Genomic DNA, 17,782 nt, shown 5'->3' on the forward strand with positions numbered 1-17,782 from the left:
GTCCACGCTGTTCAAAAAATAACCTGCGAACAGGATCTCCCTCAGTGTTGAAAGCACGCAGTTGTGCTTGTTCCCAGGGAGTTAGGTCTGGGATGGTCTTCCCAGCCACATAACCGTTTTGCTGTCAGCGCAGGTCAAGTAACTAAAGCCGGTCCTAAACTTAAACCTGAGTAACGGAGAGTCTAGTGCCGCAATCCGATCCAGGATTGAATCGTGCACAGCTCCAATTAGGATACTTGGGTTATCGTAAATAATCTTGTCGCTTCCATGAAAGCAGAGCGATGAGCAGTTCCCTCTTCCAAGGGAGATGGGGATCCTTATTTTGATGCCTGGTTTTGTGCTCAGCTCTTTTTGGTCGTATCCTGCGTGTTTTGACTTTGGTGGACCAAATTTTTATCGCAACTCGTAACAAGCACTTAAAAGCAGTCATGGAAAATAGAACCAACCGAATGGTGATATAGGAAAAAAAAACAAACGATGCACATTTACTGCATTTTATTATCTGTATAGTTTAAATATTGTTTTTGTTTCAATACGGTTATCTCCATTCCTTCCAAATTTACGTTTATACGATTGGCTGAATTTTGCTCTTGATGGCTGTTTGAAAAATAAGGAGAACGTTGAAGAATTTTCATCACTTTTGCTATTTCAAGAACTGTTCAGAGTAGTTTATATGACTCATAAGTTCTCGATCGTTCTAGCATTCGTTCTGCAGCGGCAGATCAACGGATTGCGTCGCGAGTTTTTTTATATATATTTTTTTATTTTAGTGGAGTTGGCATGGAAGTTCCCAGCATTGATATGAAGCTTTCACATAAATCGAGATCCAGGAGAGTCACAGGCTTTTTCAAGCCACCGAGGACAGCTCCGTTTGGCGGTATAACTAAAATGTATTTGTCAATGGCTGAGTCCGGCTGCGAAACGAAGGCTGCTCCATCTACATTTCGTCATTTAATTCTGTTGGTTTTTCAATTCGTTTTTTTTTTACATATCACATTATTCACATTCTTTTCCACGTTTGTCCTTAGAGTCTCTCTTAACGGTTTTGAAAAGTCAACCTCTAAATTCATTTTGAATTTTTCGTTGAGCGCATGAATTGCTCAACATATAGTAGAGCTGCGAGCCGAAACGAACAGTTTTACTTAGAAAATAGGTAAAGCAATAGTTTGACGATACGTAGGAACAATAGTTTAAATATGTTTTCTGAAAACGCGAGCGCGGCGTACTATTTCAATGTGATCCTGCGACGATTGTAGCATTCATCGGTCAGTCTTAAAATTCCTATAACATCACATTTTTCACCGGTTGCTTTCGACAATCGTTAGCTGCGTTTTCACAAACAAAATTATTGCTTCAGCAAAATGTTTGTTGTGCACAGAGACTTGCAACTGATAGAAAAGATGTTAAACAAACAAAAATCTCTCGTAACCAACGAAAACGACCATCCACACGCAATGATTAGCATGTTGTTTCTTCGTAATCTGCAGTTCTCAGTCTGCTGCTTACACGTATTATTTAGTAAAATTAACCTAATTTAATCATTTGATGCAAGCGTTATGTCGCCTTCACCCTCCTGCTGAGTTCTGTATGTTTTTGTGGTGCCAAATGAAAACAAACTGACGAGACTTGCTGATAGGGTTTTAATGGTTGACAACTTGTGATTTAAAAAGTATTATTTGTTTAATTGAATGCCTAAATTTTAAGGGGAAAAATTTCAGTGATATTTTTTTTTTGCTTTATCTTGAACGTTAGCAAAAACTGGATGTCATTTTATGTAGTACAGCTCTTGAACAGACTCAGTTACTGTGAGATTTGAACATCGGTAAAAACTAAATTGAAGTAGCCGTGATAAAAAACTATTCCAGGTCGTTGCTGGATTTTGAATTTTATGAACAGATTTCTTCGGTATCTGCATAATTGCAGTTCTGATTTCCCCTCGGTATGGTGTATTTTATTCCCTTCTGTGAACGGTTTTTTCTGTTGTAAATTATTTTTAGTTGTAGTATGCTTCCTTCGTTACGGTTAGATTTATAAATATTACTGATTTTCACATAAAAATATACAGAACCTCAGAGTTAGGAAATCACGTAGCATATCTGAAAAAAAAGAATAAAAAATTGTATTATCAAAATTTACAAGCCATGGAAGATTTAGATTAACCCTCTAGTGCTCAGTGCCGCCTTTAGACGGTCTGCAGTTGAACCTCTAAAAAGCTTCAATTAATAATTAAAAAATGTTTATATAAATTCATAGTGATTTTTTCGAAGTCCGTCTGAAAATTAACTTGGGCACTAGAGGGTTAAGCAAGATAATGTAGCGTTTCTAAAAAAGGAAAATCGATCGATCGATGATAACATAACAAATCGGTGCTTACCGCTTAGTCCATAGGCGAGCAATCCGGTCATGCTCTTCACGATTCTGCAGATATTGTGTGGCAATACTTCCAACCAATGGATCGGCTGTAAATGTACAATATTACTATCAACAGTAAAGAACGAGCCGCAAAATTATACCTGGATTGCAGTCTGTTAAAAGGGAACAAATGGAGAGAAGCACTTTAGAAATAGTTAGTGCCGGCGACCAATTGTCCTTGAGGATATCAAGACAAATCACGCCTTGACTATTGATATTACAGTGATATATCCTCGTTCTAAATGTGACCTGTTTGCATGGATAAGTCCAAAGATTACCAAAGCAATATATAGTTAAAAAAAAAATTTACCTTAGGAGGTTTAAACGGATATTCAGGGGAGAAGTGAATGTCCAGGAAAAATACACCTCCCTCATACACTGAACCTGGCGGTCCTAGAATGGTGGAAACCCACTCGTACAGATTGTCTCCTTTTGGACCAGCACTGCAATTTGGTGGCGGATCTAGTGTGATTTCAGCTAGCTCCTTTTGGATGCGCTTGGCTGACGTTCCTAGTGCCTTGGAGATCTTAGGATTAGACTTGGTTTCCTTCGTATCAGGTTTGGGCACTGATGGAGTTTCGGGTGTAGTGTTTCCACTACCATTTCCATTGCCGTTACGACGTCCTCCTCCCGAGCCAGCGCTTCCTCCGCCTCCACCACTGCCGGCAGCACCACCACCGGCTCCTGCTGCTGCGCCAGCAGTGCTACTTGAACCGGCACTAGTTGACATAGTTTTTTCCGAACTGCAAAAATGCAATCAATTAAAGCATATTTGAATCACAAAGGAACTCACAAGATAGATGTCAAAATAAGACGCACGTTATACCGACTCTTCCTGAACAAACAAATTATCGCGTAGTAAAAATACTTTTTTTCTACTTTATTCCTGCTTCACAACCTGATCTAATCAAAAGTTAGAGTAGAATTTACGCTAAAATTATATAACGAATTTCAACCCGATTCTGCGAAGAATGAAAAGAAGAGCACAACTTCCGAGAATTCTTGCTTTTCTTTGTTTTCGATTTTTTTTGCAATTTGTCCATCACTAGAAAAGACCGTGCAAAGCAAATGATTTTTTTCTTCCTCCTCTTCTATCGATTCAAGAGCTAGCATCACAGGAATTAGTTTTTCGTCAAACACATGCCTTTGAACTAACTTAACTTAAACTGCCCCTTAGACAAAACCTTGATATTTTGCCCCTAGGAAGAAATTTCATAATTTTAAGGTAAAGATATTCCCAGAATGCAACAAAAAGTTTTGTATTTCGTTTTCCAATAAATCAAAGCGGCCATTTTGAGACGGATTTTTCCCAATTTGATTTTGGAAAATGCTGCCGGAATCTCTGCGATTCCGAACAATCCTGCAACTATTGCTAATGCACACAAACCTGAACTATAGCGGCCGGATTGTTTCAATAGTTTTCCGCAAACAATAGCACCGGAAAACAGCTTACTCCTACGGGCAGGAATTTCTCGCCTGTCGTCTTCTATCACAGACTCGACTTTTGATGTTCTCTTTCAGTCCCAACGACTGCTACCACCTACTTACAAATTACACCGCCGTCCTGCTCTAGCATCATATGCTCAGCAAGCAGTTTCAACGAGTGATCCTTTCATACATACAGCACATACACAAGCTCACTGAGCCGTCACAAAGTTCATCAACTTTTCTAAAAACCAATACACAACTACTGCGAACTCACACAAAAACAAATTAAACAAACAACCGTTCACTCTAAAGTTTGTTCCATTTTCACCAGTCATTCAACATTTTTCATCAATTGTTCCTCTGATCTTTCGCAGTTTCCAGACACTACTTATTCACTAGCACTATTTTTATACTTACGTATCAATTTCTGTCACTGCAAGACGTCTGAAACTTAACCGCAATAAAAACCGCTGTCGGCTTGATTCGGTGCGGTCTGCGGTATCGCTTTCTATCACTTTTGGTCCAATGACAAAGTTAACCGACATCAATGCCCACTGCAAAATGACATGAGTAGCACCCCAGCAGTGTTTCCAATATTATAGATTCAAGAGCATTTTGTTCGATTTCCGTTTTGTCGGAATTAACCCTCTCCCGCTCACAAGGTTTATCATTAAAATTTATAGCTTCACGAGAAAATTCAAGCTGAGCACTTCGTAAACCAACTAAAATTACTGTCAACTGTAGTATTTTGAAGAAAATGCCCAGTGATGCTCTGAGGCAGCATATAAATATGGAACAGCATATTGTTCATGGAACAATCGTAAGCACAAAAAACTATTTTATGTCATGATATGATGATTATAATTCTTGGTGCTCTAGAGTCACCATGAGCGGGAAAGGGTTAAGAGCAGCAGCTAAGTGAAAATTATATTCAAAATATTTTTTTTTTTCTTACCAACGTGAAAAAGATCTAATCTAAAGATCCAACGAAATCGCTGCTTGTATAACGACACTTGTAAAAAATGCAACAGCTAGCGAAAGTTTGGCGTTTCAGGATGTTCTAAAAATGTAATACAATCAATACAATCTGATAAGGGCCTGTCATGATAGGTACATATTCATTAAAATCATGAGCAGTTTCGGGTAAATTCCAATAATGTGCTCGCAGCCTAAACAAAGACGACAAAAGTAGACACCAACTTCCATAAGCCTGGGAGAATTCGAATTTAAGTAAATACTAACAACGATTCACTACATTGATTGAAAATGGAAACATTTAAATCAGGCTTTACCTCAAAAAAAGGCTCCACACTCAATCAATGTAGTGAACCGTTGTTGGAATTAACTTAAAACTGAAACTTAAAACGAGAACGTGCTTTCAATACTTTTTCATTGAAAATTGGTTCGAATGAAATGCAATGAAAAAAAAAGCAGCTGAGAGTTATTGATTGATTGGAAACGGAAGTCTTTGTCGATAAACTAAATAGAAGCGTAATTATTTGCTTTATTCGAGCACACACACGTAATGACCTGTAATGAAATATTGAAACTGATCGACAAAAGTAAAAATAAGTTACCCTAAAAAGATAGTTTTTCAACCATTCCTGTGGGTTTGGTTCCTCTAATAAACGCAGAAGACCTTCATTGAACTTAAATCACGATTCAATTGTGGTGGACGAAGAGGCATACCTAAACGAATAAGGGTTTGCTTTTTGACATGTTGGAAAATCAGATATTTCAATGTGCTTATTGTTTCTAATAAGCTAGATTTCAAGATATGAATAAACTTGTATTTCACGTTTCTTCTCTGTTTTGTTTACACAATGTTGTAAGAAGATAAGTCACCATAATTAAATAAGCCAGCTCATCAAGTTTAAATTATTTGACAATCAGTAACTATTCGAGTGGGTACAAAATATTCTGAACGACGCACTTCATTCTGCTCAACATCTCATCTCACTTTCTATATTGCTTGCTCCGATATGATGAAGCAGCGTCACTTCTACACCTATAATTCCTAAATCGTTATCAACCACAGAGTTAAATACGATTACAATCGAGAATTAATTGAAGTTCTAAATTCGAGAGAGAAAATCGCCATGATTTTTACCTGGTTAATTTATTACCGTGAATTGCTACCTCACGCGAATCAAGCTACAATAGTGAATATGTTTTACTGATTTTTTCTTATTTATTCAAGCACCATTCAGTTCTAGATGTGTCCATTAGACAATGTAAACAACAGACGTTATGACGCAAAGTAAACGATTGTAATAAATATCTAAATGCTGGTGTTTTATTATAACTCATATCGATAAATTGTACATCAAAAGTTTTATATATCTTTTTTTAATTATATCAAACAGTTATCAGAACAAAAGATAAAATAATTAAAATTAACATGGTTGAATAAACATTTGAATGTTATCCCTACGATACAAATAGAAGCAGGATGGTGTTTTAAACTTTTATAAACAAAACAATGTAAAAATAATACGTACGAAATGAAATACCTCCTGGTTCTACCAAACTAGTTTTGTAGCCGCATCACGTCGACACGTTATCAACATCTGCAACAGTGTTACCTCCGCTCATAGTAATGCTGGTTATGTCCTTCACAATCATTTCGGCCACCTGCCAGGCTAGCTCCTCCTGCGCTTTATCTTCTGGTAGATTAACTAGTTTTCGCATTGCTTTCTTCAAGCGATTTTTACTCCACTTATCATCGTCTTGAGGGGGTTCGATTAAGTCGAAATCTCGTTCGTAACGTCCAAGGGCATCCACGCGACCGAACGTTAAGCCCGATGTGGAATTTCGCCTCCACAAAAGATCTGGATTGTACAGTTGACGTGAGTCAATTTGCATCATATCGCTACTAGTTGATGCTCCATTACCACCGGTCGTAGTAGAGCGTTTCCGGTTGAAACTTACATCCGACATGGCCAGTAGAGTATTTTGTGAAGAAATAAATGGTGAGTGCCGAGACCCTCTGGTGCTGTCGTTAGTTACATCAGAATAAGTCTTCCGATGACCACGTCTCTGATTTGTCGCTTTTGTACGGTTTGATGAAAATATTTGCTTAGAACCTGCCAGTATTCCTAAGCTACTGCTTATAGGTTTGTCTACAGGTGTGATTTTTATCTTCTCTAAAAGCTCGGATAGGTAATTGGTATACAATTGAGATTTCAAAAACCCATGAAAGTAGCGCTTCTCCAGAAAACGTTCGATAATTCGCGAAGAGAACTCAAAGCAGCCTTTAATGGTAGTTAAATCTTGAGAGCAAATGTGTTCTTCTATCATGAAGCGTACTTTATCACTCAGATACAGCGGACATGACGCTTGCAACGAGAAGTACTTTTCGTATAATACAAGTGCATCGGCTTGAGCCTGACTGGCTTCAGCACTCTTGCGGAAGTGGCTGGCTGAAACGCAGAACTCCAGAATGTGACGTTTATCTTTTTGCTCCAAGTACTCCATAAAATAAAACAAGGCCATTTCACTGCACAGGATCTCCTTCAGGGTTAGACTATCACTAGAAAGTGTCTAGACGGAGAGAGAAAACAGCAATATAGTAAAGACTAGTTTTGAGATAAAATTATACAAAAAAAACTGCCAAACTTACCTCAAACGTGTATTTACAATAGAATCCGCTTTCCAGAAAGAGATTCAGGTAGTTTTTCTCCAGCACCTCCAACAGATACTTTTGGGCATCTTCAAAGATACCCTCGCTGCATGTGCCACCACAGAGAGCAAGTGAAATATTAGACAGTACCGTAGCTGGAACTTCAATGTAGTAAGGAGAGTTGCTGACCAGGTACTTTCGATAGATTCGTACAGCGTCAGAATTTATTACTGCATTGTAACCATTAGTTGGTTTTGTAATGGGTTCTTCTAATTTTAGTTTGTTCGTTTCAAAAATTTGTGTTTTTTCGTCATCCGTGAGTGACTGTCGTAACGTCAAATCGCACACTTCCAACATCCTTTGGCGATCGTCGTCGGCTAAAGGTCCTTCTGGTTTTCTATCTTCTTCCACTAATACTTCCAACGGTATAGGCGGAATTGGAGTACTTACTTCGGATGTAGGATATAGACTTGGATCACTATCCGCATCCGTTGCAGATGCATCTGTAATTGTGGACGTCGTTCCAGCATCGTCGAACACATTTTCCGAGAACGTAGATATTGTATCACAGTCTGCACTTAAATAGGATAAGCTGTCGTACCCATCGGATGAGATACTCCGATCAAGCGGGCGATGATGGCTGGTCGTTCTCGAGCACAACCCGTTTTTTACTTCCCATTTCAAACTTTCTGCGGCGGCGGCCTTGAAACTCTCTACGTCAAGCCAGAATTTTATCAAGGGGAGAGCATCCTTGGTTTCAAGAAACTGCACGAAATAACAGATACAACTCTGCTCGGCCAAGATATCCAACAGGTTCCGTGATAACCGCGACCTCTGCTCAGCCGTGTTTGATTGGTGCTGCATACAAAATCGCTCAGCTTCTGCTAGGGCCTCGTCATCACTAACCGGTTCGTGTTGATGGTAACACGCATTCGCTACATCACCGTCGATGACATCAGCGACGGCAGATTTGCTTTCTTCACTGTTCGACTTCTTCCGCCCCGCTGTGAAGTGAAACATACATATTAGAAAGTTTGAACGCACGTTACCTGTTTGATGAACGTATTAGGATAAAGCAAAAAATACAACAATCATACGCAAAATTATCATTATTAGGGCAGGGGAGAGGGAGAAACATGCCAACGACCTGTACCTATATATGTGGCCAATAGATGAGAAAAGAAAAAAACAAAGGATAGAGGACAGGGACAGGGGCAGCGGTCTCGCTCCGACACAAATTCTACAATGATTTTTGCTGAGCAAAACTTACCAGACTTTTTAAGAAACTGCAACATGTTTTGTGTGCGTTTATTTTGAGTCGTTTGTCATGCAATGCACCCTGGAAAGTTAATTCGAGCACAGTTTAATGAAAAATTCACATAATGAATTGGATTTTGTGCAAAGATAAATCGTTCCACTTGTTTTCTCCACCGAGATTCAAAAGACGTAATAAGAAAATTCCTAACATGTCAAAACAGAACAAAATACACACTTATTAAATTCAGCTCATAGAATGAGTAACTTTTTGTTTCAAAACGTTGAGGGAGTAATCTTGCGATTGCATTAAACCTGGGAGGAAGTAACGGATACGAAATTGTGTGAGTGTCAAAATGAACCAGAATGAGCTGTCAATTTGAACCAAGGAAAAAAAACATTTTTTTGATGAGTATTGTTATAACTGATACCTTTCAATTGCACGAAAAAATATTCATCGCAAACAGTTTTTGTATTCATTGTCGTTTTACAAAATATTTTGGTTTGTTTTTACGAAAACAATAAATTTCATAGGCATTAAGTAATTATCATGCTAGCGTACTTCGATTATTAAACTTGCTCTTCTCTGGATTTAAGGCTTTAGTTACAATTTCAAACACACTTATCACGGTCAAACTCAAAACTCTGAAAAAAAACTTTTATACAACGGCAAATCGAAAAAAAAAACAGACTCGACAAATTAGTCTGTAAAATTTGCACATTCAGTATTCCTGATGTTACTAAAAATTTCGTTTGAGTCATGCATGCGTTACAGCAAGAAGACAGTTACACGCTATCAGAAAACGACACATGTGGGTGTTCTCTGTTTTGAGTGTAGTATTCGTTTCTCCCTTCCAGCATTAAACCTCCCGATGTTTAGTGATAAGAACAGAGAATGGACAATGTTTTCAAATGTAACCCGAGGTTAGATGAGCTAAAGAACAAATGACAATGATAGCTTCTTCCTAGCTCGACGCAAAACTGGCAGTGTGTAACTTGCTCGAAAATTGCAAAAGTCGTTTGAATCGAGCTGTACAATATCACCCCAGTTTTTCGCATATATTTAAACATTTTTGATTTGGGTTGTTTAGCTATTCACGGATTTCCGATTTTTATATATCATCTGAAAGAGTGTAATTTTCTGAGCAAAACGTGATTTTTTAAAACTTTTAATCATTATCCTTCGATTTTTGAATGAAGAACTGAACTTTTTAAATGAATTTTTAAATGAAGAACTGTCATTGTAGCGATTTCGAGCAGTTTTAAATCTTGATTTAAAAAGCGAAGGACAACGATAGAATTTTTTTTAAATCACGTTTCACTCAGAAAATGACGATCTTTCAGATGATATAAAAAACTGATATAGCTAAACAACCCAATTTTGATGAAAGTTAAAACCGAGCTGAATCTACGGCGAAAGGATTTTTTTTCATTGCGGTAGGTGCGATTTCAGCGTGTATGTTTTTCACAGCCCTGTCTCGTCTGCTAAGCGCACTTCGCGTTGACGGTGTTGCTGATATTTGTTTGGTTTTTGCATGCGAAAAAGAAGGAAGGAAATATTTTTGCTTTTGTCATCACGCACATTTTGACAATTGCATATGAGAGTTCACGTAGGTGCGAACAGCCTTCAAAATCTCTTTCAACGCGAATAACCCGACTTGTTGGTGATTTTTTTGGTATTTGAGTGAGCAAAAAAGAGAAAGATATATTTTGTTTATGAAGTCACAATCGTTTGACAGTTGACAGGGAGATTTCATGCGAGTATGAACAGACCTCAAAATCCACATAGCCGCTGGATATGCATATGAACCATAGGAACACGAAGAGAAAAGCAAAAGATAAACATTGTGGGGTCATCGTTGCAGGCAGTAACATTTTGGTTGTTCTTCGCTGAATATAACGGTTCAATTGTTTCTACTTTAGGTTGATGATTTTCAACGAAAAATAAAGCATAATGAGTACTGCAGAAGAATTTAGTCCACTCGAGTTAATATCTGAAGGGAAGAACAAGACGCATGTAAAATGCAACCATTGTGGCTCGGTAATTCTGAAATCGGGTACTGCCGACTACGTGGAAAAGGAGGTATGAGGCTATGAATGATAAACAAGAGAATGGTTCAACGTGATACTAATTATTTGATCATTATTTTAGTTTGAGCTGCCGGAACCGTATCGGAATCATACGCGCGAAGGTGTTGCCGAGTTTGTTTGTGAAAAGTTTAAGGACTTTTGGGAGGTCCTTGATATGTACACTTTCGAGAATATTTGCTTTTCGAAAACGGTGGACAATGTTAAATATCTGATTTGTGCTGACTGTGAAATCGGCCCCGTCGGGTACCAGGATCTGCAGTTGAAACGGTGCTATATAGCACTGCAGCGTGTGAAGCACGAGGACACGTGAAGCTGGTTGGGTGATGAACGTGAGAGAATTTTCTTATAATTTCCATGCAGTGTTTAAAGAAAGGCTAGTTAGCCAATAGTTCGATATTTTAACAAATATTTTTATGCCTACATAAACAATCTAAACTATAAACTAAAACATTACTTACAATAAAGTAGAGGAAAGATAAGACAAATTCTTTATGAATGTGAATGTTCAATATTTAAAACAGGTTATAGAAAACTTTGATTTTTCTAATTTTAGTATTCAAACAGTTTCAAAGAGCAGTCTAATTGTAGGAAAATTCTATATTCTGTTGCTCCTGTAGCATCGAACGGAAAAGCGAGTTCGCATTTTGTGCCAGCTTATGAGGCACTCCCTGTTCGGCTATTTCTCCATCTTTCATCACGATGATACGATCGGTATTCTGCAGTCCATTCAGTCGGTGAGCAATTAATATCACAGTCCGGCCGCGGAAGGCATTTTTCAATACTAGTTGAATGGCGGACTCTGATTCGTAGTCGAGATTTGCCGACCCTTCGTCGATTAGGACAATTTTCGATTTTCTCAGCAATGCTCTAGTAAAGCATAGTAGTTGTTTTTGGCCGGCAGAAAGGTTAGATCCATTAGCGGTCAAACGGGCATTTAGACCTCCCAGCGCCTGGATCAATGGACTGGCCAAACAACGTGTAATTGCTTCCCATATTTCTGAGTCTAAATGAAGACCGCGAGGATCCAGATTTTCACGAACAGTTCCGCTGAACAAAAATGGGTCCTGCGAAATTACGGCTATTCGGCTTCGTACTACATCCAGTGGAAGTGTGGCAATGTTAACGTTATCGATTGTAACTGATCCCTGGGAAAGAGAAGTTACTCGCAACATGGAGGCTAGAATGGAACTTTTTCCTGCTCCGGTTCTTCCAACGATGCCAACCCGCTCGCAAGACGATATGTGCATCGAAACTCCTTTCACTGCATGGGGCAAGTGTTCTCGATAACGTAAAAACACATCATCAAATACCACAACACCTTGATATGGCCAACCAAATGGAGGATCGGCAGTACCTTCATAATTCGCTTCACGCTCTAGTTCGCAATATTGATTGACCCGTTCTACAGCCACAAATTCCTGTTCGGTTTCGGAAACGGCGTTCAGCAGCCCTGACAGCAAACCCGTAATGGAAAGAGCATAGGAAATAGCTAAACCAACCATTTCGGGTGAAGTTAAATGCGCGGAGGTGATAGCTGCCAACAGTCCCGCTCCGCCAACAAGAAAAGCTCCGAGTAGCTGAAGCCTCAATCCAAGCCACTGTTGGGCTGCGGCAGCCGACAGTTGCGCTCTGATACTTTCGCCTAGTTTAAAAATAAAGTCCCGCTTGAAGCGAGCTTCGCCGCGCATAGCCCTAATCGTTTCCATGCCTTGCAATGTTTCGGTAAAATGGGCGTAAAGCGGAGACAGTGCATTGCTAGATAATCGCTTAATATCCCTGGATGCGAATCGGTACTGGTTTTGCAGACTGAGATAAATTGGACATAGTGGAACAACAAGTAAACCCAGCCATGGCATCGCGTAAAGACTCACGGCTAACGCTCCCAGCAAACCGAAAAACTGAGCCAATAGAATGTTCGAAATGAATGGCAGCGAGTCGTCGATTGTGTATACATCCGAGGAAAAGCGGTTTAAAATGCGGCCTAGCGGTGCAACGTCGAAGAATTCAAATTTTGTCTAAAATTGGCGGTAAAATATTATTCGGTGAGTTAACAGTGAAAAAGATAGAAATACTTACATAAATGACACTTTTAAGAAGTTTATCGTGCATGCATTTGGCCGCTTTTATACCAGCATAGGCGAACAGGAAAGCACGGATGAACGTTATGATAGAATTTCCCACTGCTAAAGCACTATAGATTCCTAGGTAGTAAAACGTTAATGTACGATTTTCACCTTCTTCAAAGTGCGCTTCCTGCTGCAGCTCTACTGCTAGTGTAGATCGATGATCAATTCCTTTGCCTATTGATACCAGGAAATCCCGTATCATTGTAAGTAAGCTTCGGATGGAGGATAAGCTCCAGCTCTCATCCAGCTGAACCATCTCTGACATAGTAATGTTTTCTGGAACTGGGGATGGACTTGGTGTTGAGGAACCGACCCAATACGCCAACCAGGCATCTGTCAGGTTTCTAGACAATTGCATTAATAGTACGACAAAAACAACCCAGAAACCCAGCGAACGACTCATTGCACGCCAATAAGCTCCCAGTACTTTCTTATCCAGTTGACCAAATTCGCGGGTTTCGTCCGCTATTATACTATCAACGCTCTTGGAGTCTTCTTCTTTGGCCGAATGCGGTTCGTAATCGACGTTAAAATTGGGTGGCATACTGTCGCCGTCGTCCTCGAGGTCACTTATCAAGGAAGCGGTACTGCTGATATCGCTTTGGCTGACAGTACCATTTTCTACATGCAGAATTTGATTTGCGTGACTCAAAACCACCGGATGTTGGGAAACGATGATTCGTGTTTTGTCTTTTAACAGACCAAAAATACAGTGCCGTACGACATGCGACGCGACATGGGCATCCAAAGACGATAGAATATCATCCAGTAGGTAGATTTTCTTGTCCTGATAGATCGCTCTCGCGAGGGCGACTCTAGCCCTTTGCCCTCCCGACAATGTTCTTCCTTGCTCTCCTACTCCAGTGCCGTCTCCTTTCAGTAAATTCAAATCATAATTCAGAGCACACGCATGAATAACGGCTCTATAACGCGCATCGTCGTACATTTCGCCCCATAGAATGTTTTCCCGAATCGTACCGCGTTGCAACCAAGCAGTTTGTGCTACGTATCCAAAACCATCGTCCATGTTGGCAAGTGCCACTACACCCTGTGTGCATTTGAAGTTAGCAAGCAGTACCTGTAGCAGCGATGTTTTACCACCACCTACGGGGCCCTCTAGGCAGATTAATTCACCTTGTCGAATTTGAAGGTTTAAATTAACAAATCTAAAATCAAGGATGTCCTCCTGAACGAGATTCAGCTCACTTCGGCTACGTTGGGTCTCGAACTCAAAGTGACCGTCCCTAATGGCAATAACCACTGGATGGCGGGAAGCGTTTGAAAACGTTGTGTCCGTTGCATGTAGCGGTTTGTAGTATTCAGCCAGATTGATATTTGGAAGCTGAAAGTATATCGTTTTGTTAGTTATGCCGAATTACATTTGATAACGGTACCCACATCAACCAGTTCCTGCACTCGTTTGAGCGATACCCATGCTTCAGTCAAACCGTTGAGTACCCATGGAAAGGCATTCAGTGGTCCAATCAGCATGTTTAATAGCGCCACACTGGTATACGTGGTGGCGGCTGTGAGAGTACTGCCCAGCAATACAGAGGTGCCGAAAGTCAGCAAACACATTAACACCGGCGTGGTAGCCCAAAAATACACACATAGCGCATCCAGATATTTTCGCTTTGAAAGAAATCCAACCTCTACCTGACGGGCGCGTTCGATTTTGTCGATAAACACGTCCTCCCAGGCGTTAAGCTTAATTTGCTTCGCACCGGTTATTGTTTCGGTGGTAATCGAAATGCGAGCATCCTTTGCTGTCATCAAACCCTGCGAAAGTTGTCCTATTTCCATGGCAATTTTCCGATTTATCGGTATAAGAATAACAGCAAAAGTAACCCCCGCAAGAAATGCCAGACCAAGTTGTGTGTAGAGCAAGTACAGGGTGCTGAATAACTGGAACGGTATGCTCCACATCGAATGGAAGCTGATGCATGAGCCCACGATGCGGTCGGTATCGGTTGACATCAGGTTTAGTATATCCGGTTTGGCATTTTGCAGACCTTTCGCAGTTAATGATTTGCGATAGATTGCAGTAACTAAACTCATGCGCATTTTTATACTGATCAATGTCATTCGCCAATTAAAATGCACTCCCGCAAAGCAACTTATCAGCGTTGACGTCAGTAGACCTAGAGCGTAGAAGTAGGGTCGCATATCGGTGGTGTTGCAGTTCTCACAATCGGTTATATGACCAACAGTGCCATTAGTATGGTTTTCACTGCGCAGTAGTCCTCCTAGCAGGATTGGTCCTGCAAAACCAGATAAATCTGCTAGCAGGCGAAGAATTCCAATGAGATAAAATTCCCAACCAAAGCTTTTGTGCAAAGATTTGAAAAGCGATTGGACAGTATCCAAGTGTCGCTGAAGTTTGCCCGCAATCTGGTTTATGTTAAGACATTCAGGTAGATCGAATAGGTCGTCATTTTTTCGCAGCTTTCCAGCAACTCCTTTTGTAATCAATGGTGTGACCCAATAGAAAATAAGCTTAGACAAACAATTCGCATCATCCTGAATCGAACCCAAGGCCGATTCATCAATGTCTTCCAGGAACCTGGTATACGTATTTGACAGCAAAGCTTGCTGTTCGTCGTCAGAGGTTCTCTGCAGGCGAACGTAATGAGCATTTCCGGGAGCAATCAACGTGAGTCCGTAACCAACGTAAAGCAGCAAGTCACCTACATAGTATGGCCAATACGCTGATCGTAAGTTGGTATGCACCCAAATGGCAGAAAGCGCCAGCAGTGAAGTCCATAGTACAATTATCACCAGCGGTCCACGATGACTGAGCGAACCTCGACGAATCGAACTGCCGAGAAATCCAATATGCACTGCCCACGCTAAGAACTGAACACACGTTAACAGTACATCGATCGGATAAATTTGTCCATGTATCCGAATGACGTAGAATAATTTAATCACTGGCACGACTGTCAGGCCTACGGCTGTAGCAATCCGCAGCCGTAATAATCGTGTTTGCGTGGCATTACGAAGCACGGGTCGTTGTATGGCCCCGTAATAGAAGGAAGAAAACACAGAAAAAAGTACCAGCATAGGAAGCTGTAAGCAGATCTCCTGGAAACATGGTGCGAGATCGTTATAGCCCTTAACCCAAGGCCGTAGGCCAGATGGGCATACATAGACCCAGGAGAAAGTCCACGAGGACATCCTGCAAAAAAACTAAGGGAATATTTAAAATTTTAGTGAATTATTGCGTTTTTCTTACCAGCCTATATTTTTACGCTACTCAAAAAATCCCCGGTTTAGTTTTAGACTAAATGAGTCATTTTTTCGCTTTGGTGCATTAGTTTCAAGTGCCGGTTTTTTAATTATCAGGAGGAATTCTTATCAGCTCCGCAGGATTTCGATTTTATAATAATATAAAGTTAGATTTTGTAGAATCCACAGCACTTTTCAAGAATATTTAACAGAGCAACACCGCAAATTTTCGAGATTTTAAAACTAGAATAAATCTAGGGATGGGAAACCTATCGATAATTATCGATAGTATCGATAGTTTCCGGCTATCGATAGAATCGCTGAACTTTCAGCGTTATCGATAGTTATTGATATTTACCTTGCATCGGCATTCATACTCCACAATGATGCCAAAACTGAAAAAAAATAAATTGGCCTTGCCATTGTTGAAAAAGACTTCGATGCTTGTTCTTTCTCACACGAAATCCTCTTTAAAATTGTTAGAAAATTGAGGGATAATCATTTTCGCTCACTATAACTTGTACGGACAACGACGAGATTTTGCTTAAGTGCGAATTATGTGTGCGAATAAACTTTTTGCGAATAAATATTCTTATTGTCCACAACGGAAGCAACACTTCGTTGTTTTTCTTTATCTGGTTCTAGCTGTCTTACTATCGATAATTATCGATAGCTATCGATAGAACAGAGAAATTTATCGATAATTATCGATAGCCATTTTATTCGATATTTCCCATCCCTAAATAAATCGAAAAATAATGCCGAAAGAACTGTCAGGAGAGTTTGTTTTTGTTATCTTTTCATCACGCAGGCAGGCCAAAGCAATTGGATGGAAAGGTACTGTGTTCTCTAATATTACGGCAGTGTAGACTACATGCTGACAAAACCGCGATATGAAATGCATTAATTTTTTGTTATTGGCTGGTAAACGGCTGGGCAGCGCGTACCAGCAGTAAACCCGTACGAGTTGCCATAAAATAGACCCCAGTGTGGTCCAAAGCACAATGCCCAGCAACTCCTATCCTTACTTCCACGCGTTACCGACTGGGATACGAGCAACCAAGAGAAGATCGGTTAACCGGTGGGAACTTGGTCGTATGCTGACTGGGAAGGGGGAGTTGTGCTCCTTGGAGAGCAACTGTTCCCCAGGTTAGGGGCAGCTCAAACAGCGACTGACCCAGAGTGAACGGCTGAACTATGAAATGCGGTGTTTCGTCAGCTACACCCAAGATGGCAGCCCCGTCGCGAGACTAGGCTGTAGGGAACAAGGATAAGAGAAGAGTGAGAGAAAGAGAGAGGGTAATTCAGGAAAAGTAACTAAAGAGAGGAGAAGCAAATTAACATTGAAGGAGAAAGACGGTTTATCGTGAGCGAAAGTAGTAAGGCAGCATGGTAAAATCAAAGTAATGTATACGCAGCAGAAGTAAAACGCGTCTGGTTACATCGATAATCGTATTAAGAGAGAAAGATATATTTGACAGTTCAAATTGTATACACGCTAAATAATCAAAAGTATAGAATACAAGCTTCATTTCGTTTAAGCAAATTTATGGTTAATTAATGCTAATGTTAACACTTCCCCTTAACCAGGAATTTGACGTATTCCTAAGGAATGCTGCGC

At 40.1% G+C, this 17,782-nt stretch overlaps 4 protein-coding genes across 8 annotated transcripts; 1 reads left to right on the forward strand and 3 right to left on the reverse strand.

Annotated features, from left to right (window-relative positions):
• Positions 1 to 480: 480 nt before the first annotated feature.
• On the reverse strand, positions 481 to 4,405 carry LOC129731318 (ubiquitin-conjugating enzyme E2 E1-like). 2 transcript variants are annotated; one of them, XM_055691195.1, is made up of 5 exons: positions 4,258 to 4,405; positions 2,723 to 3,155; positions 2,514 to 2,661; positions 2,375 to 2,459; positions 481 to 2,096 (listed from the first exon to the last, which is right to left on the reverse strand). In XM_055691195.1, exons 1-5 carry the CDS (start codon positions 4,383 to 4,385, stop codon positions 2,084 to 2,086), a joined length of 807 nt encoding a protein of 268 aa, XP_055547170.1. In that variant the 5' UTR covers positions 4,386 to 4,405; the 3' UTR covers positions 481 to 2,083. The 2 variants fall into 2 exon arrangements, with proteins under 2 accessions (XP_055547170.1, XP_055547171.1); XM_055691196.1 differs by lacking the exon at positions 4,258 to 4,405 and adding an exon at positions 3,800 to 3,959.
• A 1,203-nt stretch (positions 4,406 to 5,608) lies between these two features.
• LOC129727377 (A-kinase anchor protein 10, mitochondrial) lies at positions 5,609 to 8,930 on the reverse strand. Its single transcript, XM_055685178.1, has 3 exons — positions 8,733 to 8,930; positions 7,463 to 8,466; positions 5,609 to 7,383 (listed from the first exon to the last, which is right to left on the reverse strand). Exons 1-3 carry the CDS (start codon positions 8,755 to 8,757, stop codon positions 6,388 to 6,390), a joined length of 2,025 nt encoding a protein of 674 aa, XP_055541153.1. The 5' UTR covers positions 8,758 to 8,930; the 3' UTR covers positions 5,609 to 6,387.
• A 1,515-nt stretch (positions 8,931 to 10,445) lies between these two features.
• Positions 10,446 to 11,201, forward strand: LOC129730900 (guanine nucleotide exchange factor MSS4 homolog). 3 transcript variants are annotated; one of them, XM_055690503.1, is made up of 3 exons: positions 10,446 to 10,584; positions 10,640 to 10,799; positions 10,869 to 11,201. In XM_055690503.1, the coding sequence occupies exons 2-3, from the start codon at positions 10,671 to 10,673 to the stop codon at positions 11,115 to 11,117; spliced, it is 378 nt and encodes a 125-aa protein (XP_055546478.1). In that variant the 5' UTR covers positions 10,446 to 10,584; positions 10,640 to 10,670; the 3' UTR covers positions 11,118 to 11,201. The 3 variants fall into 3 exon arrangements, with proteins under 3 accessions (XP_055546478.1, XP_055546479.1, XP_055546480.1); XM_055690504.1 differs by having other exon boundaries at positions 10,465 to 10,581; XM_055690505.1 differs by having other exon boundaries at positions 10,485 to 10,563.
• LOC129730899 (ATP-binding cassette sub-family C member 10) lies at positions 11,197 to 16,460 on the reverse strand. Of its 2 annotated transcripts, none has more exons than XM_055690502.1 (4): positions 16,169 to 16,460; positions 14,332 to 16,122; positions 12,884 to 14,275; positions 11,197 to 12,822 (listed from the first exon to the last, which is right to left on the reverse strand). In XM_055690502.1, exons 2-4 carry the CDS (start codon positions 16,108 to 16,110, stop codon positions 11,386 to 11,388), a joined length of 4,608 nt encoding a protein of 1,535 aa, XP_055546477.1. In that variant the 5' UTR covers positions 16,111 to 16,122; positions 16,169 to 16,460; the 3' UTR covers positions 11,197 to 11,385. The 2 variants fall into 2 exon arrangements, with proteins under 2 accessions (XP_055546477.1, XP_055546475.1); XM_055690500.1 differs by having other exon boundaries at positions 14,332 to 16,111; positions 16,169 to 16,459.
• Positions 16,461 to 17,782: the final 1,322 nt, after the last annotated feature.

Source organism: Wyeomyia smithii, chromosome 3, assembly GCF_029784165.1.
Source record: "Wyeomyia smithii strain HCP4-BCI-WySm-NY-G18 chromosome 3, ASM2978416v1, whole genome shotgun sequence".
In the NCBI taxonomy this organism is placed as follows: Eukaryota; Metazoa; Arthropoda; class Insecta; order Diptera; family Culicidae; genus Wyeomyia; species Wyeomyia smithii.